Here is a 27,397-nt window from a genome sequence, read left to right on the forward strand (position 1 = left end):
GGGCTTTAGATAAAACTCACCCTCATTGTTAGATTGTAGGCATTGCAACATATACCTAAACTAGTTCTTAACAAAAGCAAGCTAACATTGAAACATAGCTAAGACTTCTGATTTTTGCTTTATAGGATATGCCCAAACCTTATGTGAGTAATCATCAAGGAAAGTAACAGAATACTTTGCACCACCTAATGACTTGCAGCGCATAGGTCCACAAACATTAGAATGAATAAGAGCTAGAGACATACCCATACGTGTGATCCCAAACTTCTTGTATGAACTATGGGTGCGTCTACCGTAAAAATAATGCTCACAATAATCAATACACTTATACTCAAGGGAGGGGAGGGGGGGATATTGCAAATGGGTAAGTATTTTCATTCTCTTTAATGACATGTGCCTAAGATGATGATACCATAACGATACATGAGGTACTATAGCCATTGCTAAAACATAGTTGATAGACCTAGATACAAGTAAGGGATAAAGAGTTTTAGACTTGGCACCTTGTGTGAGAACAAGATTCCCATAGGTAATCTTTCCATTAGGAATCACCAAAAGATACAACATAACCTGCATCATCCAACTGTCCAATAAAAAGTAGGCTTTTAATTAAAGCTAGAATATGGTATACATCATGGAAAGTAAACATACTGCTTGAAGTGAATTGTAGCTAGACATCTCCAATGCCAAGTCATTATCTAATTTGACAGGACCTATTATGTTGCTATAGATGTGGAACCACTTCTCAATAAGGGGTGACATCAAATGAAGCTTCTGAATCAATTAGCCAACATTGAGCATCAGTGGATGTGGCCTTGGTCAACTATGAAACATAAAGAGAAGTTGCAAGTATGTTATCGTCATCAAAATGAATCTGCATGACCTTAATCTCTTTAATCTTGATGCTGGACTTGCTAGGGATAATGTTGTGATCATCATTCTTTAGTAGCACTTTACCCTTTCCCATTTCCTTGCACTTATCATCATACATTTTATGGCAATGTAGTCAAATATGAGACTGCTTTTCGCACTTAGAAGTGCTCAAGGAAGTGAAGAGCTGAAACTTTCAAATTTGGGTTGAAACAAATGTTAGGTGAAGCTTCTCAATCTTGACTTTGATGCCAGTCTAAGGGAGAAGCCCGAATGAGAAAATGAGTAAGCATAAATAATGGAAGAGTGAGCTATCATGGTGTATGGAGCAAGAGAGAGACACTCAAGATGGGGGAATGTCAATAGTCACAATATGTGATTGACCTTTCCTTATTCAAATGTCACTGAAATAAATAAGAATGACATGACAGTGATGGGCACTCGCCATCTACAGTGTGCAGGTGTGCGGGTATTATTTAGTGTAGTAATACACATGTGGCGTAGGCATAGGCACCTTTACTCCCAACAAATATAACTAGAATCTACCACCAATCCTATGAAATCTTAAGAAATCTATAAATCTAATAAACATATATACATATGGATGTTTTTCTCACAAGTTATGGTAACTTTCACATTATAAGATTATTTGCAAAACCAATTGGATTAGTTCATATTAAGAGATGAAAATGCAACTTTTTACATCACAACAAAATTGTATTCTTTTGCTTCAAACCAAGTACTATCTACATGGTGTGAAGGGGATAAAAACTAAGGTGGTCCCCTAGCACTTGTAATCCGTTGGTACTTCTTAGTCCGCACTAACTAGTGTATTGCACGTGGTAGGATCACCTCTTCACCATCTATTTATTACTGTGGTTTGGATAATGTAATAGTTGATTTTTATGTTACAAGAAATGTGGTATATTGCAATCTTCATCATACTTTAGGATTCCAATGATTATTCCTCTTACCAAGGACAACTCATTGTCCTCCCATATATATTCGATTAAGAAATGTAACCGTAATTATTTAAAATTTTATTTTATTGCCATTATATCCAAAAGTTGGTATAATGAGTTATTTATGTGATCACACACACACACACACACACACACACACACACACACACATAGAGGAAAGAAAAAATAAGAACATGCAAGAAGGAAAAAATTGTATATGTGTGTGTGTACGTGTATTATTCATACATATAGACCTACACCCACACACACACACATACATTGATTATATATTAATTATTAACTATTAACTATTATTATGTTAATTATACTTAACTTATAATCAACACACACACACACACACAAAATATATATGTATATATATATAAATAATTTTAATAATAATATATAATTATAATTTATAATATTAATTGGTATATTATTATTTTAACTAATAATTATCATATCTATTAGCTTTTATATATTATTTTTATTAATGATAGCTGTAATATATGTACTATAATTTTTAATAATTTTATGTAATTGATTAGATATTAATAAAAATATTAATATATCAATTAATTAATAATAAAAGATATATAATTGTATTTCAATTAACGTATTAAACATATATAATTGTGTAAATATGCTATTAATTATGAGAGAGAGAGAGAGAGAGAGAGAGAGAGAGAGAGAGAGAGAGAGAGAGAGAGAGAGAATTATGGGTTGTCAAATTTATGTGATATTATTGGCTTAGTGTGCGAGGATAATATACATGCTATGATAGGCTCAATGTGAATATGAATCATCATTAAATATATTTGGCTTAAAAAAATGGTCATAAAATTTCGTTAAAAATATAGTTTAGGCTTGTTTCCATTAATGTTAGTTTTTCGCTCCATCTACATTAGTGAGTGATAAATCCCCATATATTACATTTTCGTGCATTCAATATAAAATTAATATAAGTTGCCAAAGCTTTTGCAGCTCACATTATATTTCTTATATCAACCTCCCTCCAACTTTCTTGCAATGTGAAACACCAAAGAATGTCGGCTAGTTTCACATTAGCCTAGGCCTTTGGAGAACACGTTTGTTATCATCCGGGCAGGCTAGCCGTATTTTGATTCGAATGCATGTTACAAAGAGCGCTGGTTGCATGGTTGACCCCGTCGCGCGGGTCGATGGAACAGGCGGCATCTTCGTCTTCGTCTTCCTTCCAACCATGACAGGTGATCTTATTGTCTCTGTATGTCTTTCTGTTTCTCATTTCTCCTGCACTCTATCTGCGTATCGTCGCGGTTTTTGAAAGTGAAGACCAGTCCTTGGACCTCCTTCCATAACGTAGTTTTAGCCACCGTCTGGTTCTGGAGTCTCTTTTTAGTTGCTTATTCAAGTTTCCGGATACCTTGCCTCACGAAGGCGCCGTTGCTCATTTGGTGAGAAGGATGCGGTCATCACTGCTGTCCTGCGTAAAGTTTCAACAGGTTTCAGTCTGTGGACCAGTTAGATACGACAGGTTCCATATACGTTCCTTCACTGCTGCCGTCGTGGAAGAAATCGGCCGAAGCCTGTCTTTCGATTGTTGACACAGGAAATTCATGGTTTGAAAATTTGTCATGATAACGGATGCCAATCTGTGAGATGCTTGGAACATGCCACAATTTTAGCTATTTGAGTTGCAAGTCTTGGAAGTAATTAGGATCTTGGGAGATATAAGAGAAAGCAACAGCATTGCTATAAATATATTTTTTCACACTTTCATGTTTGGATTGTGTCTCACGAGTCTTTAAGTCACAAGCTTGGTCACAACTATAAGCTTCATTATTTAGACAATTCATTACAAGGCTGTAAAATCTTGTCAGAGCAATGTAGATGCTGATGCACCATTCTCCCATGCACTCAGCACTTTTGAGCAGCTGGGGGGCAGTTGTGATTCTTTCGTTTTTATTGAGGAAAAATAAGGCACTAGATCATATTTAACACAAAATAAACACAAGAGCTCTTGCAATTCTTCTAAGTACTGCTGCAAAAATATTATAAGTTGTGAGACAAAGCTGTGAATAGTGTGAAGTTTACAACTTGTAGACTATGGAGTTGTATACATGGACTCCTCTAAACTATTTTCTCCCTTTTTTCTTGTTTTCTAAGCTTGTCCTTATCATTGTTATTGTCACTACTAAATCTGCTCATTGATGCCCTTAATCATTTGGCATGTGAAAGCATTTGGTACGGGGTACATGCATTGCTCATGAGACATAGTAGGATGGATGTGGGGACTAGATGCCTCACCTCACTCTCCCTTGCATCTCCAAGGAGTGTTTTGATGGAGGGAGCACTACTATCCTCATAGATGCATCCAACTCCAATGGCACGGCATACCTACAAAGCCCAAAATTTTGGAAGGGGTACAGGGAGCATGTTGTGTTGCAGGTGGGGAGTGGGGGGAGGGTGTTTTTTCGAATTCAAAAGAAGAAGAGCTGAAATTTTGCAAAGGGAAGAGAGCGCGTCATGTCATGGTGTGTGGTTCATGGATGTAGGACGGAGGGGAGAGGGCATGTTTTTTGGATTTAAAACAAGAGGGGCCAAAATTTTGCAAGGGGGAGAGATTTGATGCCATAGAGAAGGGCAAGCATTTACTATATTAGGGACAGTGCTTTCACGTCAATGGCAAGTGCTCATACTTGTTTTGTAAAGAATCTTGTTTGCAATTAAACCTTGTCACCGACCAACTATATTTAACAAATTTATTGATCCACTATACCAATTCTTTGATCTTGAAGCATGGTATTTGGGCTACGTGTTTGTGACTCGATCTAAAATGAGAGATATTAGTCATTGGATTGGTATAAGACATGCTAGTGACTAGACTTGGCACAACGTGGACCATACTTATATTTGACAAGGTATAAGATTGATCTTGAGGAGCACGGGGATGTATGTTTAACAATTTGATCCGCACATATGATATTTGATATTTGGCTTCTTTTTTCATGGCAAAGAGTGGTTTTATGATAATGAGTGTGTTTTGAAAAATTAATTCTCACATTCTATGCATATGTATAATTATAAATTGTTCATTGTTGTATGTGTGGAGAAATATCCTAACATAGAAACTCAAACACAATCGTATGACAATAGCACAAACTGATAAAAGAATATAGCTAGAGGTAAGGTAACTCATAGACAATGAACATAGTGAATAAGAAATTGAATGAATTTGAATAGAATACAATGCTTATGTGGCAAACACACTATGCACTAAAGGAATACTAAACCCTGAACACTTGCATCACGAGGATTAGGGCAGAGAGTATGAGCTGGAGAGTTGTATTCTGATGGATCCCGAATTGCAGCAAGGGAGCCTTGTCAATGTTTGGCAAGAAGCAGTGGGCAGCCAGATCAGTGATGGATAGATAGGCAGAGAAGAGGGAATAATTGTAAAGATAGGAGCTAGTGATGGCATGATAGGTTGGCGATAGTTTGAATAGTAAACCATAGGGTCTATGATGATATGGTAGTCAGGTTCGTGTAGCTAGAGTCAAAATGCATCAGTGGATGCAGTTTGGAGTGTAGGGCGGTAGCCATCATGTCAAAATGCAATAGTTACTGCCATGTGGTAGTTGTGGCATAGATCTTATCCTTGGAAGTAGCCCACCTAATAAGCCACCTTACAGAGTTAGTACAGCCTAATAGGAGATTATGAGTTAGGTGAATGAGTTGTTAGAAAAAGGGTTGATTCAACCCAACTCATCTCCTTTTTGTTTTCTAGTGCTTTTGGCGCATAAAAAGGATGGTTTATGGTGTATATACATTGATTATCATACTGTGAACAAGATCATTATAAAGAATCACTTTTCAATTCCTCGGATTGATGATGTTATGGATAGATTGCAAGGGGTAGCTATATTCAGCCGTATAGATTTGAAAAGTGGGTATCATCAGATATGCATTAGATTGGACGATGTACCTAAGATAACTTTTAAGTCATCTTTTGGGTCGTCGTATGAGTTTCTTGTTATGTCTTTTGGACTTACGAATGCTTCTACCATGTTTAATCGGATGATGGATCGCATCCTCAGGCCACATAGAGGATTCATGGGTATTTTCTTTGATGACATGATTGTCTATTCAAGGAATGAGACACAACATAGAAGACACTTAGACATTGTGTTCAATGAATTGGGGGAGCATAGGCTGGTGATCAATGACAAGAAAAGTGAAATCTTTTTGCATAAAAATTACTTTTTAGGGTATATTGTATTGGCTGATGGTACTCACATGGACCTTGCAAAGGTTGAGGCAATATTATCATGGTTATCTTTGAGAAATGTGCAACCTTTGATATGAAGGACTTGGGGAACGTTTGTCACATTCTTAGTATGTGAATTACGTGGGATAGAGACAAAAATATATTCTATTTGTCTCAAAAGGAATACATTGATAAGGTATTGGAGCATTTCAATATGGTGAGGGTGAAGGCAATCAACATTCAATTGCCTCCATATTTGAGACTTATCCAAGATGATGATCCCAAGTTAGATAAGTAAAAGGCTGAAATGGCCAAGATTCCTTATACATTTGCATTTGATAGCTTGATGTATATCATAGTTGCTACACGTCTAGACATTGCTTATGCATTGGGAGTGGTTTATAGATATATGATAAATCCTAGAATGAAGAGTTGGGTACTTCGATAACCTCATTGTTAAGCTGATAAATATTAGCCAAAAAGACAAAGAGGACATACAAGACTACGTCACTCACGTCAGGAGTCTCTAAAGAGGATACCTACATTTGAGCGACCCAATGAGAGAGCAGTTTCCACTGTATTCATAAACGGGATCCACAATGAAGAGCTCTATAAGACCTTAGCGAGCAACTCAAACCTACAGCGAGAGATGCTGGCAAGAGTCTTTGAGGCGGCTATATGAGTGGATGACTTGTGTAGAGAGAGAAGCTCTAGGGCTACACTGCAAGAGAACGACACATTTAGAAATGTCGAGATAATTGTAGTACTTAGCGAACGATTAGTCCCTAGGTTTTTATTCTTACTACAGGAAGTACATATGTGGATTTGCTGAAATTGCATTTCCATTGCATGCTTTGCAAAAGAAGGATGTGCCATTTAGATGGACAACAGTGGAAATTTCAGCATTTAAAAGGTTGAAGGAAAAGATGACTTAGAACCTATGCTTGTGTTGCTCGCTCTAAGGAAGTGATTCATAGTTTAGTGTGATACATGTGGTAACAACATTGGGATTGTTCTTATGCAGGATGGCTGAGTTGTGGCTTATGAGAGCTGCATTCTTCACGGTACAGAAAATAATTCGGAGGTCTATAAGAAAGAGCTCTTGACTATAATCCATGTACTGTCTACGTGAAAACATTATTTGTTAGGGGCTGATTTTACAATGCAGATAGATCATCAAACTTTGAGGTACTTTTTGACGCAAACAAAGTTGTCAAAGAAGCATATGAGATGGGCAATTATTCTCTCTATGTTTCATTTTCTGATTGTGTATATTGATAGTAAAAAGAAGAATGTTATGGCTAATGCACTATTACGTAAGCCACAATTTTAGTCGTCAGCATAGTTTATCACACTGAGTTGGATGCCATGAAAGAGCAATATGTTGCTGATTCAAACTTTGCTAATGTTTATGATCAGCTTTGCAATGGCTAGAGGCATAAGCACTTTGTGCTAAGAGATGGATTTTTGATTATCCATATGCAAGACATAGAGGTATTAATGCCACGGTCAAGGCAATGGAGCACTTTTTTTTATTGGCCAGCTTTGAGGCATGATGTAGAACAATTTGTTAGATGCATCATATATCAGAAGGTAAAGCATGATAGACAAAAGATGACGTGGGTTTATTGTAACTCTTGCCTATTCCAGATAGGCCTTGGCAAAGCACATTTACACGGAATGATGGGATATAGACTATCATTTGTAGGTTTAGCAAATAAGCTCATTTCATTTCGGTGAGAAATAAAATGAAGGATAATCATATGACACAATTGTTTTTGCAGCACATCTTTATGTATTATGGTATGCTAAAGGTGATCGTCAGTGATGGAGAACCTCGAACGACTAGTTTATTTTGGAAGGGGTTGTTTGAGAATATGGGTACCATGTTGAAATTCTCATCATCTTTGCATCCGTAAATAGATGGTTAGTTTGAGGAAGCAATTTCCATAGTGTTAGATCTTTTGAGGTGCTATGTTTCAGACTACAAGACACAATGAGAACAATATTTGCCCTTGGTTGAGTTTGCTTACAACAACACAGTGCATAGTTCCATTGGCAAAGCTCCATTTGAGGTGGTTGAGGGTGGCAAGAATGTACCGCCTATCTTGCAAACTAAGGATAAGATCTTTGAGGCTAACTGTTATGTAGAAAACTTGGATGTAGTCTATGCAAAGATAAAGTATGCACTTCAGAGATAATAGAAAAAGCAAAAGAGGGCAGTTGATCGTCAGAGATGTGCTTTGTAGTTTGTAGAGAGCGATTATGTATTGTTGTGTTTTGAAAAGGCAAGGTTGAAAAAGATGAAAGGAAGAGAAATACTGTATCCGAAGTTGAGTATGAGATACTATGGGCCCTTCTAGGTATTGGAGAAGATTAGTGATGTGGCATATTGGCTGAAACTGCCTCCACATTGGCGGATACACAATGCTTTTCATGTCATTTTGTTGAGGTCTTTTCATGATGATTTGCCAGAGGATATGTTTGCTGAAATTCGGACTGAGATTGAGGAGTTGGATCAAATTTTGGTACTTGAGCAGATTTTGGTATATAAGGAAAGAAAGGTCAAAGGTAAAGTTTCTAGGAGATACTTGGTGAAATTTTAGAATTATTCACCAATGGATGTCAAATTGATAGAAAAGGATGACTTGGTAGACTATTCTTAGTTGTTGTAGCTTTACCTAGATGCCTTTCAGTTAGAGCCGACTTTTAGTTTTGGCTCAGTCAGGTTCAACAGAGCAGGGGTTCGGAGTATTGCTTGATGCTCAAGGGGGAGATAGCACTTCCACTCCGCTAGTTGTGGATAGCTCTCGTATGTAGTGGATATTGGATATATTTAGCATGCATCCAAGTTACTATACTGATAGTATGTTTGCCATGAGGTCACTACTTAGTGTACTAGTCATTGTGAGATGTATGCAAATGAGTATGAGTTTCACCTGGGCACTGGAACTATACTTTTGCATTAGCTTATGATTAGTTTAGCATGAATTTTGCCTCAATTTTGAGACAAAAATTCTGATAAGTTTCAGCTCAATTTTTGATTAGTTTGAGAACCGTTTATGGTCACTTTTGGGATTAGTTTTGCATGAGTTTTTTGTATCAATTGCTCATCAATTTTTGCAATTAGTCTATGATCAGTTTGGGATCACATTTGTAGTAGTTTGTGATCAGTTCTCAGGTTAGCAAGTGATCAGTTTATGATCAGATTATGCTCAGTTTTCAATGGTTTATAGTTGGTTCCATAGACAACAGCACGTTAGTAAATGCCATTGAGAGTTTCAGCCATGGTTTATGTTGAGAATATGCTTTATTGTGGTTCTGAAGTTAGAACAGTTATGAAACATGAGTTATGGATGCCTCCAATGAGTTTCTAGCAACAATTCTTGACTGATTTTGAGTTTTATGTTATGTATATAATGGCTGCAAATTTTCTACAGGTTTGGGGCATGTAGCATGGTTGGATAACAATGCACAATGTTGTGACTGTGATACCTTATGGAAATTCTAGTACAGTATGCTTTTTCTTTGGCACAATGCAGTGCAATCGAGGACTATTACAAAGATTTCAAGGGGGAGGTCTGTCACGAGGATGTGAAACTTTAAGATGCTTTAATCTTGTTGATAACACTTGATTAAGTTATTAATCAAATATATAAGGTTATTTAAGCACATGTGATGCGCATGGCACATATTCCATAGTAACTAGCCAAGGATTCCGAGGATGTAGTGGGTGTCGCAAAATTTGTGATAAGTTATGCCAATTGGGTTTTGTTGGTCAGTTGGTATCAGATTGGACCCTAGGGCAGTGGTTTGGCCAATAAGTATTGGTGGTGATACTAGGGACTAGCATTAATTAATAGATTAATGCCAGTCTAAGGGTCAATAGAGATTGGGGACCACTCTAGGTTGCGAATGGCCTAGCCAATTTAATTATGGATGGGCATATTTAATTTTGGGCAGGGTTAGAAGGGTTGAAATTAATTTTCAGGATTGTTTGATTTTGAAAATTAATTAAAAGGCTGGATAATGCTGAAAAATGGGTTTAGAAGGTTGCCACTTGCCAAAAATGCCATGGAAACTAAGAAGACTTTTTTGGGGACTAGGTCTCAACTGTTCAATCAGTTTACAGCTTGAGAGAGGGAGAGAGAAAGTTGCTGGTTCATTTTTTGACTAGAGAATAGCAATTTGTTGTAAAAGACAGCCATCTAGGGGCCTCAGTAGGAAGGGGATAGCAGGGAGTCACCTTTTAGGGGTTGTCAACAGCATTGCTGATTAGGTAACAACATTTTGGAGTTGCTTGGTAGTAGGTGATTGCATTAGATGCAGGTTGGAGCAAGCAACGGGCAGAATTTAGGGTTTTCTCGTGAAGAAAATCATATTTCTCTCTCATCTTGGCTTTCTCTTACCTTCTCCAACCCATTCTTAGGAGATCTCAGCATTTCTCAACCATTTTGAGTAGATCTCAGCCAAATTTGGTGGATAGCTGAGAGATCTTTGTTGTAAACCCTAAATTTTTGTAGAAGTTAGGGTTTGATAGCCACCTTAAGACCTGTGCCAATTGCTGAAGGTATCGTACACTGAATTCAATGCCTAAAATTTGTGTATTTGTTAGGGAATTCGGATGTCAGCCCATTTATTGTTATTTGGGATAGCATTTGGCCAGTTGTGGTGGTTCCATTTATGTAAGTCCTGGGTGAAAAATCAAGGGGCAATTGGCCCAAATTGATTACTGATTGTTGCTACAACAAAGAGGCTTTTTGGAACAGCAAGGGAGATTGTGAATCTCAGTTTGTACTGATTTCATTAGCAATCAAGTTAAAGAAATATCAAAAGGGGCGCCAGTTTTGGGGCCAATAGGGTGTCCAATGATTGAGATTGTTAAGATAATTTGTGCGTTTCAAGTTATATTTATTTGTTGATTGCTATAGTTAAGTGCTTAATCAGGGAATTACCGCTCTTTCCAAGAAGGAAGGTTGGTTTCAGTTGCCCAAGTTGGACAGTAGTTGATGATGGCTGAAATAGTTGGAGTCTGCATGGGAAGGTTGAGGAGTAAATGCCAGTGGTTGGATGGACAATACTCTTGGATAGTTGCGGTTGAGATGTCCTTTGTGAATGGGGTGTGGATAGTGAAGCTTCAGCACTTGCAATTTGCAAAAATGAGATTGGTTGAGTGGAAGGGCAGCTTATCTATTTATAGAAAGTTTGGAGCTTTTCAAATTAGGGTTTGCAAGTGGGACACTGAAACTCTCTAGGACGGTGTTTCTTTTTAATAAAAGGCTTCAAATCATTAATTAACTTAAGTTTTGGGGCTATTTTATTAATTCTAATGATTTTTTAGCTCAATATCCCCTCTGAGGCCCAAAACTAGGACAAGAAAGGGATGGCAAATAAGCCCAAGTTCTTTTTTTTTTCTTTTCCCCAAGGCATCCCACTCGAAAGCAGCTAGGGCATCGGACAAAGGATGCTTGTTGGCTGCCTAGTGATCTACCAAGACTACAGAGGCGATAGTAATCTTACAAAGGAAGCCGAAGTGTTCACCTTGGAGAGCCCAGAGCATCATACAAAGGATGCATGTCATTTGCCCAATGGCCTCCTAAGTCTTACAAAGGTGGATGGAGATACAATGGACTATCTTTTCGTTTTTTTTGGTGGTGGTTGTTTGATGACTTTTGTTTTGGTTTTTCAAAAGATTTAACATCGAGTGAGGGTTTTCCATGAGTTTTCAGCCTATTGAGTAATAGTGTCTCAAAGGCAGAATGATAAGGGATGGTCAGTCCCAAGATCTTCACAAAACAAACAAGACTATCCCTATTATTACTGGGTGTCGATATAAAAGAATAAGGAAAGTATGGGGGATATGTGGGAGAGGCAAAAAAGATGGATGGAAGGAAGCTAGGCGAGTTGAACAAGCTACACAAGCAAGGGAGACCTCCTTGGAGATTGCCATGTGAAATGGCATGAATATGGATCCAGGTTGACTACTCTCTAAAGATCGAAAGTGATAAATATACATGGATGCCTGTTTATAAGAATAGAATGCCGATACACTATAGTTATGCAAAAGGCAATGCAAGGAGTCATGTTGATGCAATATGCAATGCAATGGTGGCACTTGGACAGAGTCCTTGTAGGGGAATTGTCCACCCTTTTATGATCATGGTCATCTTAATGATATGGATGAAGATACAAAGTACAAAGTACTACATAATATTTGAATAAAATTGTAAGCAACAACCTATCACCATCAAGAGAAAAGAAGTTGCTCCCTCTTACATTGTAAGGGAAAGTTGGAGGGAGTCACTCTCTCCTCGTTAGTTTGTAGCAGTAGGGGAGGGTATACCCAAGTTGATTCTAGGAAGTAGATATTGTAGAACTAGCCAATTGATCACCTTGGTCAATGTATCTGAAAAATTGTCATTGGAGGGCACAAACTCTAAGCGTACAGTGTTTAGCTCAACTTGCTCTTTGGTGAAGTGAAAGCGTACTCCAACATGCCTCGTCCGTAGGGAAATGATGCGGTTAGTAGTTAGTGCAATCGCTCGAGATAGATGATAGCTTGTGCAGTTTGAGCCCTCTATGGATTATGTTATGGTGATAGATGTTGGTGAGCCTCTTACTTATGATAAGGCCATGTGTAGAGGTGATAGTTACTCTTGGAAAAGGACCATGCAATCAGAGTATGACACTCGTTGCAAAAAAATCATACATGAGATTTGGTTCCTTTGCCTAGTGGTAAGCATGCTTTGCCATGCAAGTGGATATACAAGTTAAAAAGTACCCCTATACATCCCAAGCCAGTATATAAGGCTAGATTGGTTGCTAAGGGCTTCAAGCAAGAACACGTTGTGAACTTTGACAAAGTCTTTTCTCCTATTGTGAAGATGACTATACCCTATGCTTGGTATTGGCTTTGGTTTCTGAGCTTGACTTGGATCTTTATCAGATAGATGTCAAGGCGGTTTTTCTTCATGGGAACTTGCATGATGAGATTTACATGGAACAGCCTAACACCTAGGGAATGGTACCACAAGTTTGATTCTTTTATGCATGATGAGATTTACATAGAATAGGCTAAGGGCTTTGTCAAATATGGCAAGGCAGGCACGTAGGGAATGGTACCATAAGTTTGATTCTTTTATGCGTTCACAGGGATATTCTTGCAGTGATATGGATCCATGTTTATACAGAAGAAGGCTCATGGCTGCCTTATGATTTTAATCCTCTATGTGGATGATATGTTGATTGTTGGAAGTGCTCATGATGAGTTGGATGGAGTGAAATATTGAATAAACAAACTAGGTATGCTAAATTTGGCCTAGCGTGAATTAAGCAGAGGAGCTTTTCGAAGGGCTCATTGAGAGTATCCTTAGATAAGTAGTTAGTGGGAATCAAGAGGTGTGCCACATTGCACAGGCTGTGTTTGATCAATGTTATACTAGTCCATCAACTAAAGAGCATACTTTTGTTGTGACACAAAAATATAAGCCTCAGAATGAGTAATCTCCTTGCCTAAAAAAATAAGACAACTGATCGAGGTCGGTCATCTTAAATCAAATGTGGAACTAAGCTGGCCCTTAATTTTGCCATGGCAGCAAAGTTTGAGCGAGTAAAAAGTAAATCATCAATGTATAGTAGGATATTGCTGATCTTCTTTGAAGTGATACAAACATGTAAGTTTAGGTCATAAGGGGTAGAATGGTACTTGTGAGTCCTATGGAACTCATCCATCCTTTGGAAATGAGATTGTGGTGGTTGCTTTAGCCCATAGAGAGCTTTTTGCAAGTGAAAGACCTTATCTTTTTGACCAATAGAAGAAAATCTGAAAGGTTGCTTCTCATAGACTTCCACCTCCATATAACTGTTTAGAAAGGCACTGATATCCATCTGATAGATTGACCAACCGTGGTGAGCAGCTAGCGTAATCAATAGATGAAAATATGTCAACCGCGCAATAGGGGCAAAGGTCTTTTCATAATCAATACCTTGTTTTTGTTGAAGGTCTTGCACTACAATGTGAGTCTTGTACTTGTGTAAAGTCACATCAACTTTTAGCTTGGTCCTAGAATTCCACTTGGTTCCGATGACTTTCTTGTGCCAGTCCACAAAGGTCCAAGTCTCATTTAGGTCATTGCTCTCTAGCTCCTTTTTCTCTTCTTACCATTGGGGGTGTTGACAAGCCTTTTGTTGATTTTTCGACTTGGAATACTCTATATAGTCACAATTGTAAATAGTGATGCAAACAAAGCCTAAGGGCAAGTCAGACAAATCTTCTAGGGTCCTCTAGAGTGGAATTCGGTGGAAGAATCCTTGAATCTTGTAGGATCTACTGGTAAGTGAGGTAACAGGTCTTGCGAGGGGACGTAGGAGTTGAAGAATCTGCAAGAAAATTAGGAGTGGGCAGTAGACCTGGCTTAAAAGGCACTATTTTTAATGGGGTATCATGAGGAATTGGCTAGAAGTCTAGTGCAGAAGATTGTAGAATGTTTTTTTCATAAAAAACTACATCTCTTTGTACAATCACCTCGTTTGTTCGAGGATTGAACAAATGATAGGCTTTCACCTTGGAGAAGTATCCCACCAAAATTAAGAGATCAGCTTGGGGAGTGAGCTTTTCCATTCTATTATTAGGAGTATGTGTGTAAGCATAACACTTGAAGACTCTAAAGTGGAAAACTACAGGCCAAGAGCCAAGCAATGCCTAATGCAGAGTCATTTGAGAGACCATTGCAGTGGGACATTGGTTGAGAATGTATACCGAAGTGCTAATAGCAAACAACATAGACCGTACCAATTAGCACTTAACTCGGAGATACTCAGGGAGCTCTATTGCAAGCAACATAGAGCGCCATGTTCATGATTGTCTAGTTTCTATGCTCTATGACTTTGTTCTAAGAAGGAGAGTTGGTAGAGGTGAGCTAGTGAGCAATGCCATGCTCTTGTATAAACTTTGTGAACTTGTGTGAAACTAGCCTTCCTCCTTAGTTAGATAGGGTGGTAAATAACCTGATTAAGCACTAACTATAGCAAGCATAAACACTTTATCATTTTAATCTTATCATTTTAATCTTGGACATTTGACACCTTGTTGGTCTAAAATCGACACCCCTTGTGGTATTTTTAAATCTTATATTACAAATGGAAGGAATACAATTGAGATTCTCTAATCTCTGCTACTCCAAGTACCTCTTGCTATAAAAATTGATGAGCAAGCCTTCAAACCAATTTGCCCTTGGTTTGCTTGGAGATTGGCCTTTACCTTGCTCCTTGAAAGACAAATTTAGCTTCAAATCTGATATTGGCTGGTTGGCCTATTCAATCTCCTTGAAATTCCTCAATTTCAGTTGCTAGAATTCAAGTGCTAGGCTTTCAATTCTAAGCATGCATCCTGAGGTGGCTGTCAAAGCCCTAATTTCTGCTATGAACTAGGATTTATATCAGAGATTGATTGAAATTTGTTCTTGTGATGGCTTAAACAGCTGGAAAATGCTGAGATAACTTGAGAGATGGATGGTAGATGAGAGAGAATGTTGTAGAGAGAGAAATTTTAGAGATTCATCGCTAGTAATGCTGAAAAGCTAGTTGCCTTGCTTAAACAACGATGGAAGTTGTCACCTATAGCTTAGAACCACTAAAAAGACTGTTGTCTCCTCTTATATGCTATAATTTGTACTAGAAGAACCTTGGGTTATTACTTGCTCTTGGAGGGCTCCCAATTGCTGTCACATGTTGTAGGATTGATTCGTGGTGGTTGCAAATCACATCAGTAGCCTCTCCTTGCTCTCTAATAGCCTCGTTCTCTCTCACAATGGTTGGAAGAGACTTCCACTAGTCCCTAAAGACGTTTTTCCCACTTGCACGGGCAAGTTTGGCTAAAGTGGCAGCCTTCTAATACCATTTTTTAACATTATCTAACTTATTAAAATAAATTTTAAAATACTAGTTTTAAAAATTAAGTTAATAGTTATTCTAGTGCTTAAAAAAATAATTTCACTGGCAAATAATTGAATTCGTCTTTCAAGTATCCTTGAGCAGTTATTGACCCTTAGACTAGCATTAATTAATTAATAAATGCCTAGTCTCTAATGTCACCATTGACTTAGTGGCCAATAAATTGGTCTAGGTCAAAATCTGACACTGGGTACCACTTAGTACTTGTCAAGCATAACTTAGTACAACTTTTGCCTTTGGCACCAATTGATATCTCAGGGTCTTGTTTCCACACTGTGAAATAATTAACTTGCACCCCACGTGCAAGTGACATTAGCACATTGATTAACTTTTCATCAAATGCTAAGCGAAGCAATGAAATTTCACGTCCTCGTGATAGATAACCCCTTGAAATCTCTGCAATCGTCCTCAATTGCATTGCATTGTACCAAAGGAAAAGCATGCTGCATTGAAATTTCCATAAGGCATCATAGTCATAACATTGGCCATTGTTGTTTAACCATGCCATATGTTCCAAATTTTCTGAAAATTTCCAGCCAGCATAGACATAACATGAAATTGAAAATTAGTTCAAAATTGTTGCTAGAAACCCATTGGATGCATCCATAACTTGTGTTTCTTAACTATTCTGACTATCAACCATATAAAAGTATTAATTCAACATAAACCATGGCTGAAATTGTAAATGGTATTTACTAACATGCTGCTATCCATGGAACCAGTTGTAGACCATTGAAAACTAAGTATAAATTAATCATGAACTGATCACAAATCGTTGCAAATGCGATCCTAAACTGATCACAAATTGATTGCAAAAACTGATCAGTAACTAATGGAAAAACTGATGCAAAATTGATTCTAAAAGTGACCATAAAGAGTTCTCAAACTGATAAAAAACTAAGCTGAAACTGATCAGAGTTTTTGTCTCAAAATTGAGGCAAAAACTCATGCAAAACTGATCATAAATTGATGCAAAAGTATAGTTTTAGTGCTCGGGTGAAACTCATACTCATTTGCATACATCTCACAATGACTAGTATACTGAGTAGTGACCTCATGGGAGACATATTGTCGGCATAGTACCTTGGATGCATGCTGAATATATTTGAGATCCACTACGTACAAGAGTTGTTCACAATTGGTGGAGTGGAAGTGCTACCTTCCCCTTGAGCATCAAGCAATGCTCCGGACCCTTGCTTTGCAAAACTTGATTGATCCCGAACCAAAGTCGGCTCTAATTAAAAGGCAACTTTGTAAAGTTGTAACAATTGAGGATGGTTGGCCAAGTCATCTCTTACATCCACTTTGCATCTATTGGTGAAACAATGTTGAAGCTTCACCAAGAAGCATATGGAAACTTTACCTCTAACTTTACTTGTCTCGAAACCTCCACTAGGTTGTAGGCTTTTCTTCCCGTTAAGCATTGCCATGCTTTATACTTTCACACTGTTGCAATTCCCACTTAGCTAATATATAGGTTTCTCACCCTTGTATGTAGATCTCAACCGTCAGTCTCCCACCACGTGGCGGTCCTGCCTTCGCGATTGGTGTCATCACCTTGTCTCCTTCTCTATTGTGGTATCCTACTGCCGTGTTTTACAGTTGGATTTTATTGCGGCATTCTACCGCGGTGTCCTACTATTGCATTTTACTACTGTGCTCTACAGTAGTGTCATGGGGATGTGAAATTTTAAGATGCTTTAATCTTGTTGATAACATTTGATCAAGATATTAATAAAATGTGCAAGGTTGTTTAGCCATGTGATGCACATGGCAGTTATTTCATGGTATTAGGCCAAGGACCCCGAGGATGCAATGGGTGTCAAAGGCAAAAGTTTCAATAAGTTATGTTTGAGAGGTACTAGGTGATACTTTGTTTCAGATATTGGCTTAGACCAATTTATTGGCCACTAATATTAGTGGTGGTGACATAAGAGGCTAGGCATTGATTAAGTAATTAATACCAGTCTAAGGGTTAAAAATTGCTAAAGGATACTTGAAAGACAAATTGGCCTAGCCAATTTAATTATTGATCAGTGAAATTAAAATTTTGAGCACTAGAATAATTATTAAATTAGTTTTCAGAATTAATAATTTAAAAATTAATTTAATAAGATGGATTATAGTGAAAGTGGAGATTAGAAGGTTACCACTTGGCAAAACTTGTCCATGCAAGTGGGAAAAACTTTTTTAGGGGTTGGTGGAAGTTTATTCTAGCTATTGTGGGAGAGGAGAAGGTTGTTAGAGAGCAAGAAGAGATTGTTGATGTGATTTGCAGCCACAAAAGATCAGTTCTACAGCATGTAATAGTTGTTTGAAGCTCTCCAGGACCAATTAATAGGAGCCCAAGATCCTTTTAGTATAGATGACAACATATAAGAGAGGCAACAGCCTTTTTGATGGTCCTAGCATTAGATTATAGCTTCCATGGTTGTTTGAGCACAGCCTCAGGATACGTGCTCAGAATTGAGGGTCTAGGACTTGAATTTCGGCAGCTGAAATTTATAAATAAATAAATATGTTCTGACAATTGCCTTTGGATGTATGCTCAAAATTGAGGGTCTAGGACTTGAATTCCGTATGTTTTAACAGTTGCCTTTGGGATGCATGCTCAGAATTGAGGATCTAGGACTTGAATTTCAGTAGGTGATATATATGTGTGTGTGTGTGTGTGTGTGTGTGTGTGTGTGTGTTAGGGAGATTCCAGAGGCTAGCTAGCCAATATTAGATTTGGGGCTGACTTTGTCTATCAAGAAGCAGGGTGAAGGTCAATCCCCGAGTAAACCAAGGGGCACATTGGTTTGGAGGCTTGATGGTTAGTTCTGACAGCAAGAGACACTTGGATTAGCAAAGGAGATGAGAGGATCTCAATTGTATTCCTTCTATTTGCATTATAAGATAAAGAAAATATCTCAAGGGACATAGCAACAAGAAACGTCAGAAACGTTTAGAAACGAAATGTTAGAAATGTGTTTCGTAAGTTTCTTTCAAGAGGGGGTAAAATAAGAAATGCGGGTGTTTTTATATAGGGATTTTTAATAGTTTTGACTAGGAAAAGAGGTTCTAAATCTCTATGGAACTCTCTCTTAAACAAAGAATGGCCAATTGAGCTTGAGTAATAATAGAGTCAATTGAAAATAACAAATTATACGTTATATATCCATGATCCATTATTGACTTGTCACTTATGTCAAAGTTAGTCTTTGGACAAGCTATACTATGGTTTAAAACTCAAACATTATGATTCATACATATCATACAAAGAAGATTAAAATTAACATGTAAATAGCTGATCTACAATATGGACTAAGTCAAGTTGCAAGATTATAATTCTCATTTCAAAACAAACTGACAAAATGTCAAAATTGAGAATGAATCATAATATATCATAAATAACTCATAAATGAGACTAAAGTCGTATAATATTCAACTCTCAAGACAATAATAGATACTAGATTGACAAAGTCCAATAAGTAAACAAAATCACAAAAAAATCAGTCTCTCGTCCAAAATCTTAAGCCCTCACGAGTCATTATATATCATCATCATCATCATCATCATGTTTAACATTGTCCAATAGTTCTTTCTAAAAAACCATATTTTGGATTTCAACTCACAAAAAAAAAGCCCACGTTTTTTACTCTCAAAAATATTTTTTTCTTTAAGAAAGGTCTCGTAAGCTTCAAATTCAAAGAAACACGTTTCTTAGCTGCTATGCCAAAGGGTGCCAATTTTGGAACCAACAAGGTGTCCAATGTCCAAGATTAAATTGGTTAAGTGTGCATTTTTAGTTTATGTGAATTTTATGCTTGCTGTAATTAGTAGTAAATCAGGTTATTTGCCACCGTATCCAAGGAGGAAGACTGGTTTCATGTGGCACTCTACTTCGGTATTTTACTACAGCGTTCCAACAGGGTGTCCAATGTCCAAGATTAAATTGGTAAAGTGTGTATTTTTAGTTTATGTGAATTTTATGCTTGTTGTAATTAGTAGTAAATCAGGTTATTTGCCACCGTATCCAAGGAGGAAGGCTGGTTTCATGTGGTGTTTGTAAAAACATGGATCTAGGACATGGCAATGCAACAGCTATGGAGGTTGGAAGACGAAGACCGAACTCATGAAGACATGGATATAAACAAGATTAACTGTCACACAAGTGAATTAGGTTCCAAGATTGAGACTTGGACTCATAAATACAATCTTGTGTATAGACTGACAATGACACAGAGACTTTACTGAAGGATAAAAGTACTATGACATTGCATTAGAAAAGAGAGCAAGTACAATGCTTTATAGGAATTGGATGGTAGCACTTGTCCTATTGTGCTTATGGGATTCTAGTCCTGAGCCCTTATCGCTCCTTCCAAAGAGATTGAAGTAGGTGTGATTGGAAACATCTCAACACCCCTCCTCAATCACAACCAGAAGTACAAAGCGTATAGAGACTTTAGTGAAAGCAACACCTGCAAAGTGTGGGTACATCATAGACATGGCAAAACACTAGAGGCTATTGCAGAAAAGGCTAAGTGTGGGTACCACAAACATGGTGGACATCCAGAGGTTATAATAGGGGCCTCACAAAGTATACAGAGGTTGTAGTACAAGGCTACATGAGGAGTTTACAAATTTATGTCTGAAGCATTAGGGCTAGGCAATACAAGGCTAAAAAAGTCTATCCGAATAGGACTTATGAGGTTTGTCTTTCTCTTGGTAGTCTTCTTCTTCTTCATCTTCTTTTACTCCATATTTTTCTTCTTCTTTAACAGCAACTAGATAGGCCTTTTGGGACCTCTTTTTGGGGTGGCAGAACTTCTCGGTGTGTCCAATCCTTTTGCAAAAGTCACAAAAAAGCTGGTCCTTCTTGCCTTTGTATCTGTTGCCAACATATAATGCTTGTTCATCTCTAGAGATGCTTGGTTCTTCCTTAGTTTTTAGCTTCTTTTCCTCCTCTAACAGTGATGCTTGGATATCAATAAGCTCAGGGTTTGGCATATTGATTAGAGTTATTGACATATTATTATATTCAGGAGGCAAACTTTTGAGCAGAACACCAATGCAAACATCTTCTTTCATTTTAACGTTGATTATTGTAAGTTGGGTTAGAAGTCATTCCATGTAGGCTAGATGTGTGACAAGTGATGTGCTAGACTTCATTTCAAGCCTGAAAATATCAATCAAGAGATCATACTTTGATGACTTAGACTGCGCACCAAACAAAGTGTCAAGTCTCTTCCATGTATTCTGTGAAGTGTCACAGTTATCCACGTGGTGGATATAGCTGTCGTCTAGCTCCAGTTTGATAATGGCCCGAGCCTTATCATCATTCTTTTGCCAAGTGACTGCAAGGTCCGTATCACAAGACTTCTTCTCTTTGCCACTGGTGATGGCCCAAAGACCCTTCTTCATTAGGATGAGCTTGATGCGGGTCTGCCAGGTGTGAAACCCGACCCCTTTGAAGCGAACGGTCAGAGAGTCCTTGCCCATGCTGGAGTTGGAGGATCAACAGCAAATCAACTTCAAAATTCTTAGATTTCAGCAGCAGAAGACTTTATCTTGAGTGTACTTGATAAGCACAAGTGCCAAAAGACACTAGATGAATAGTATCAAGCGATATTGATGCTAGTGGCTTGAAGCTTCAAACCTTTAGAGTGACCTTCAGAATCTTGTGGCTCGAAGCTTGAGACCTTTAGAGTGACCTTTAGAATGTCCCCTCCTTGATTTGATGCTGAACAAAGTGCTAGACAACTTCAGATTCAATGGATCAGAGTGGCAGAGGCTTGGTTTGAGTGTCAGGAGAGAGAAAATAATGAAAAGATGAAGCTTTGAGTTCTTGGCTATGGCAGTCACAGTTAGGGTTTGCAGGGCAGCCTGGTTTTTCACAGATTGCAGGAGCTGTAGTGCATCATTTTCAAAACTTTTTTTTATAGAAAGACGCTTACTTCATGGGCTATCAATGCCCTATGATGGCCGTCAACATCGTGGATTGTGGGCGCAGCGTCAGCAGTACGACAGGTCACAGACGCATTCTGGGAAGCGAATCGTTGCAGATGCAATGGGGTTTTAAGTGACAGAGAGAAGCGCCTTTAGCTGAGGAATAATTCTCTAGAAGGATTTGTGATGAGATATGGCTTCTATGAAGAGATCCAAGTGCTCAAAGGAGATAGGGTGCAGGCTGACTATGGCTGCCACAAGCTTGATTGAAGATACAAGTGAAAATGGAGCTGGAAGTGAAGTCATGAGCTGACCAAAAGTGAAGAGGAGCTGAGAGAGAAGTGAGATGAGCTAGGCCATGCTCAACTGGGCTTTGATACCATGTAAAAACATGGATCTAGGACATGGCAATGCAAAAGCTATGGAGGTTGGAAGACGAAGACCAAACTCATGAAGACATGGACACAAACAAGACTAACTGTCACACAAGTGAATTAGGTTCCAAGATTGAGACTTGGACTCATAAACATAATCTTGTGTATAGACTGATAATGAGACAGAGACTTTATTGAAGAACAAAAGTACTATGACATTGCATTAGAAAAGAAGCAAGTACAATGCTTTATAGGAATTGGATGGTAGCACTTGTCCTATTGTGCTTATGGGATTCTAGTCTTGAGCCCTCACTACTTCTTCCAAAGAGACTGAAGTAGGTGTGATTGCAAATATCTCAACAACGTTCTACTTCGGTATATTACTACAGCGTTCTATTGCTGCGTTTTGTTGCTTTGTCAACATTATTAGGCATCTTCTGCAGTCGTCTCAATCTCCTTACACTTTGGTGATTGGTGTTTGGTGTTTCTCTCGCTTCATCACTTGGACTGGTGGTCACAGCACTTGGGATTCATCTCTGGTGGACGTTAGTCTTGAAAACTGTTGTTTGAGTCTTTGTGTTTGAGTCTTGGTCATACATGATATGTTTGCTCAGTGCAAACCCTAGCATATCTTCACATGGTATTAGAGCTTGTGCTATTCAAAAGAGTATCTTGCGGTGAATGTAAAGGCTAGTCTTTGTGCGAGACTCACATATGACTCGATTCTGACTCATAATGTTTGAGGCACTTTCTTCTTCGGATCCTATGATGCCCTATCAAGCTTCTCCATCATTGGAGGCTTTGAGAAGGCATTATAGTCTCAAGGAGGAGGTAGACACACCTTCACCTTTACCATCTTCTTCTTGTTGTTTTGGTCATCTTATAGATCAAGAGTTTGAGGAGTACTTGGGTATCACATACAATTCGGTTTATACTCCGTTTGGACCGATTGGTGAGATTGGCCATCCCTTTGATCTTTGGAGGGATTATGACATTCAACACGTTTGGTGATCCATCTCTTTTATCTCTGCTAGGACTTATGCTAGGTTTGTATAATCCTTTTGAGTCGTATGAGCCAAAACCCTTTCTTGTTTTTTCTTTTGTTGTATGTTAACTTTAATAGAGGAGGCTCCTGAAGCATATATCCTTTATTAGGTATATCTCTACCATCTATTGCATTTGAGTAAGTAAACCACACTTGTCAAGTTTCTCCCATCCCACCACTATCTTCTCCACATTCTAATCTACTGACATCTTCATTCCAAAATCTTGGATTACATTCCACTTCTGCTCAAAGCATACTAGGGGTTGGCTCTTCCATCTTCGCTCCTAACACTTTCTCTTTTTCCATCCCACCATCTACCTATCCTCTATTCCCTCCACCTCTTGGTGTCATTAGGGGGAATGCCACACTTTAACACTCTACCTTCCACCTACCTTCACTTTACCTCATCCTTTCACTCTGGGACAGCTATGATGGGTATCCCCCTCATTACCCCTGGACACTCACAAACTTTCCACACAACCTTTTAGATGCAAGGATATCCATCATCTGCTTATGGACTGCTGTTACACATCCCTTGGGTCACTCTTACGTAGAAATTTCTATCTTTTGCCCCCGGCATCTCTATCCCTCCACCTTGGGCTCCTCATGCAGTTACCATATCCATACCTAGTCCACCCATGGCCACCTTTGAAGCCACTGTGTACACTTCTCGTATGCATGGTGGGCACTCTCGGATTCCTTCTCAAGTGTACTCCACTCCCTCGTCTTATTTCTTCTATTTACCCTATCCCCATTACACATCTTCTCCATCTTCTAAAACTACCACTCCTGTTGCAAATGCCCAAAATGCCTTCACGGATAAGACTTGTTTTAACGTATCGAATTTCGCCACTTGGTCGAACTTCATGCAACAAGTGCTTGAATCTCAGGGACTTTGGGACCTTGTCATTGGTGTCAAGCCTATATCTCGGACCCTCGATAAGCTCACCCTGATCACATTCATCAATGGAGAGCGCGCAATGCTACAGCCAATGTTGAGTTAATGCAGGGGTTGCTTCTCTCAGTTTATAGCATTTTCCCCTCGTATTTGAGTGTTGGAGTTATCTCATTGATTGCTATGCAGCTCGAGATCACACTTGATGTATCAATCTTGATTTTGAGCTTTAGGAGTTTTTCATTAAGAAAGGGGATGATTTGAAAGTCAAGTTGCCTAAATATCGGTAGTTACTTGTCAAGTTTGCCACTACTTGCTCCCCAAAGTTAAACAACGATTAGGTTATATTCTTCTTGAACAAGTTGCTCGACAAATACTTTCATTTTATCCAGCACATTATCTCACTCCCTAAATTACCGGCCTTCTACGAGTTTTGAGTGCCAGTTCTTGCATTACGTAAGGTTGCACAATCAAGTCCACAAGAAGTTCTCCACATACAAGGATTGGTCACCTTTGCTTCGGAAGGGAAAACCAATAGTGGGAAGAACCTGCAAGATGCGAAGGTAAGCCAAAACAAGGATGACACCATTTCCTTTGATGGACCAAAAGAAACACGACCCCTTTGGTAAGCAAATTCCTAAGAAAACTAGGTTTTACACACACTATCAGAGGTCGGGCTATGTGGACTAGGAGTGTTGTATCAAGGCCCAAGATCTTTCTTATAGAAAACTACCACAGATTGCTGCGACTGCCTCCACTCTGACTGGCCAGTCCAGTGGGGCTATGCCTCTTGCTGCTACACTATCAATTTCATTTGCTCTAGTGGCTATTGGATATGTGTCATGCAGACAATGTTAGTAGTCTATCTCCTTCACTACTCTCGAAGGATTGACTGATTGGTTTGCTAGTGGCTCACCTATCACACCTTACGCATCCATTTATAGGACATCCGCTGTACCTTTTAGGACCACTTCCCTACCTCACCGTATGCGATGGTGGTGGCCACACACACAGCCTTTCTCTTTTTAGACTTCTACTGCATACTTAATATACTCATTGCATTGCACTTAGCTTTGCTTTCTTTTATTTTCAGTTTTTTTTTTTTTTTTTTTTTGAGCATCTCACTACTCACCTTTGTGCTTGCAGTTTTTAAATCTCATTTGCAAGGTTTTGTATTTTAGTGTAGGGCTAATGTGTAAGCTTGCACTAGTCCTTCCTCAGCTGGAGAGAGGAGATACGTGCCGTTCCTTTCATGGTTCCATCTACTTGAAATTTTGCTCTTCTACCAGCATGGAGGCTTCCCCTCTTGCGACAGATCATGCAGTATCTCTCTTGATTCTATCATGACGGTGACTTCTATCCTTGCTTTTCCGGTAGGGACGCTTCATCATCTTCATTCACATGGTTCTTAGCACTACACGAAGACCGCTATCTTTAGACTCTTCTTTCTTCTTCAGCATCAACATCTAGGTTAAGAGGGGGTTCCTATCCTTGGTATTCTACAGGTTTCGGCACTTGTCTTCGACATCGACCTTCCTTCCTATTGTACCTTCCCTTATGCATTGTATGATTCCATCATTTTTGTACTAGGGCACTTGGGTAAGTGAACAATTTTCCCATGAGGGACACTGTCCAAGTAGCACTTGCTGCACGAGCATTTTTAAATATGTAGCATATCATGCATCGCATTGTGCAAAGCACCACTGGATGGATCCTAAGCTGTTTCCATCGATGGATTACACCACCATACTTATTTCCATGTGAAACCAGCCTTCCTTCTTGGAATGGGTGGTGATAACCTGATTTAAGAGTTAATTACAGCAATAAATAATTGCACATAAAATGAAATACACACTTTACCATAACATTCTTGGACCGTAGACACCCTGTTGGCTCCAGAATTGGCGCCCCTTGCAGTATTTCTTTAGCTTTCACTCAATTGGAAGGAGTACAACTTGAGATTCTTCAATCTCCTCCTGCTAACCAATTGCTCTTGTTGTCATAAATGACCAGCAAGCCTTTTGGGTCATTTGCCCCTTGATTCACCTAGGACTTCTTCTCCAATTTGACCCCTGGCTGGCCAAATGCTGCCCCAAATCAATTCGGGATGGGCTGGCTCCTGAAATCCCTTGATAATCTTCAACTATCAGCTGTTGATTTCAGTCCCTTGAGCCTTCAATCTCTGGCACGGATCCCAAGGTGGCTGCTAAACCCTAACTTCTTCTGTAAATTAGGGTTTACTGCATAAATTACAGATCAGCCCACCAAAAATGGCTGAAATCTCCTCCAAATGGCTGAGAATTGCTGAGAATGGCTGAGCCTAGGCTGAAGGAGATGAGAAAAGCTGTAAAGAGAGAAAATTTTGATATTTTTCGCGAAGAACTGATCAAAATCAGCTGCTGCCCTGCTGTACCAGCCCCAAATGGATGCACCAACAACAATAGGAGCATCAGAGACTGTGATCTTCAGGAGAAAGTGCATCAGCAGCAATTGCCAGCTTCCCAAGGTCAAGAATATGCAATCTCCATCACCAAAATGGTCTCCAATGGGGCTGGGAAATGGGCCCAAAAGTTGGCAGCAACAGTCCAACACCTCTTTCCAACAGCTCCAAAATGAAAAAAAACAAGATTTCCCTCTCCCTTCAGCCCTATTTAGCCTTTCCCCCACTTGCATGGGAAAGTTTTGCCAAGTGGTAGCTTTCTTAATCCATTTTCAGCAATTTTCAGCCATTTAATTAATTTTCAGAATTAATTAATTCTGAAAATTAATTCAGCCCTTAATCTATGCCCAAAAAATTGACCTTGCCCATCCAAAAATTAATTGGCTAGGCCATTTGCAACCCAAAGTGATCCCATGCATTAATTGACCCTTGGACAAGCATTAATCCATTAATTAATGCCTAGTCCCTAGTATCACCACTGACACTTAATGGCCAATTAATGGTCCTAGGGGCAAACTGACACCAAAATTCACCTAGAATCTAACAAGTGTAACTTGTTACAACTTTTGCCTTTGACACCCATCTTTTTCACAGGGTCCTTTGGCCTTCAACTGTGAAAAAGTAGCTTGCACCTCACATGTGTATCTTTTAATTGCACATTTGATTAATCCTTTAATCAA

The 27,397-nt window shown here is 38.8% G+C and overlaps 1 protein-coding gene across 5 annotated transcripts in view; it reads left to right on the forward strand.

Annotated features, from left to right (window-relative positions):
- The first annotated feature begins 2,897 nt into the window (after positions 1 to 2,897).
- LOC148029565 (uncharacterized) overlaps positions 2,898 to 27,397 on the forward strand; it is a 136,507-nt gene continuing 112,007 nt past the window's right edge. For 4 of the 5 annotated variants that reach the window (XM_087688436.1, XM_087688433.1, XM_087688437.1 and 1 more), the window contains exon 1: positions 2,899 to 3,061. Coding sequence is in view for 4 of the 5 variants with exons in the window: in XM_087688433.1 (XP_087544559.1) it covers positions 2,962 to 3,061 (100 nt within the window). In the remaining variant the exon portion in view is untranslated. Of the gene's footprint in view, positions 3,062 to 27,397 lie in introns of all 5 variants that reach the window. The other variant, XM_087688434.1, reaches the window with a different exon arrangement.

The sequence above is a fragment of the Lygodium microphyllum genome, chromosome 11 (assembly GCF_053477565.2).
Source record: "Lygodium microphyllum isolate KBCC chromosome 11, Lygodium_microphyllum_v1.1.10, whole genome shotgun sequence".
In the NCBI taxonomy this organism is placed as follows: Eukaryota; Viridiplantae; Streptophyta; class Polypodiopsida; order Schizaeales; family Lygodiaceae; genus Lygodium; species Lygodium microphyllum.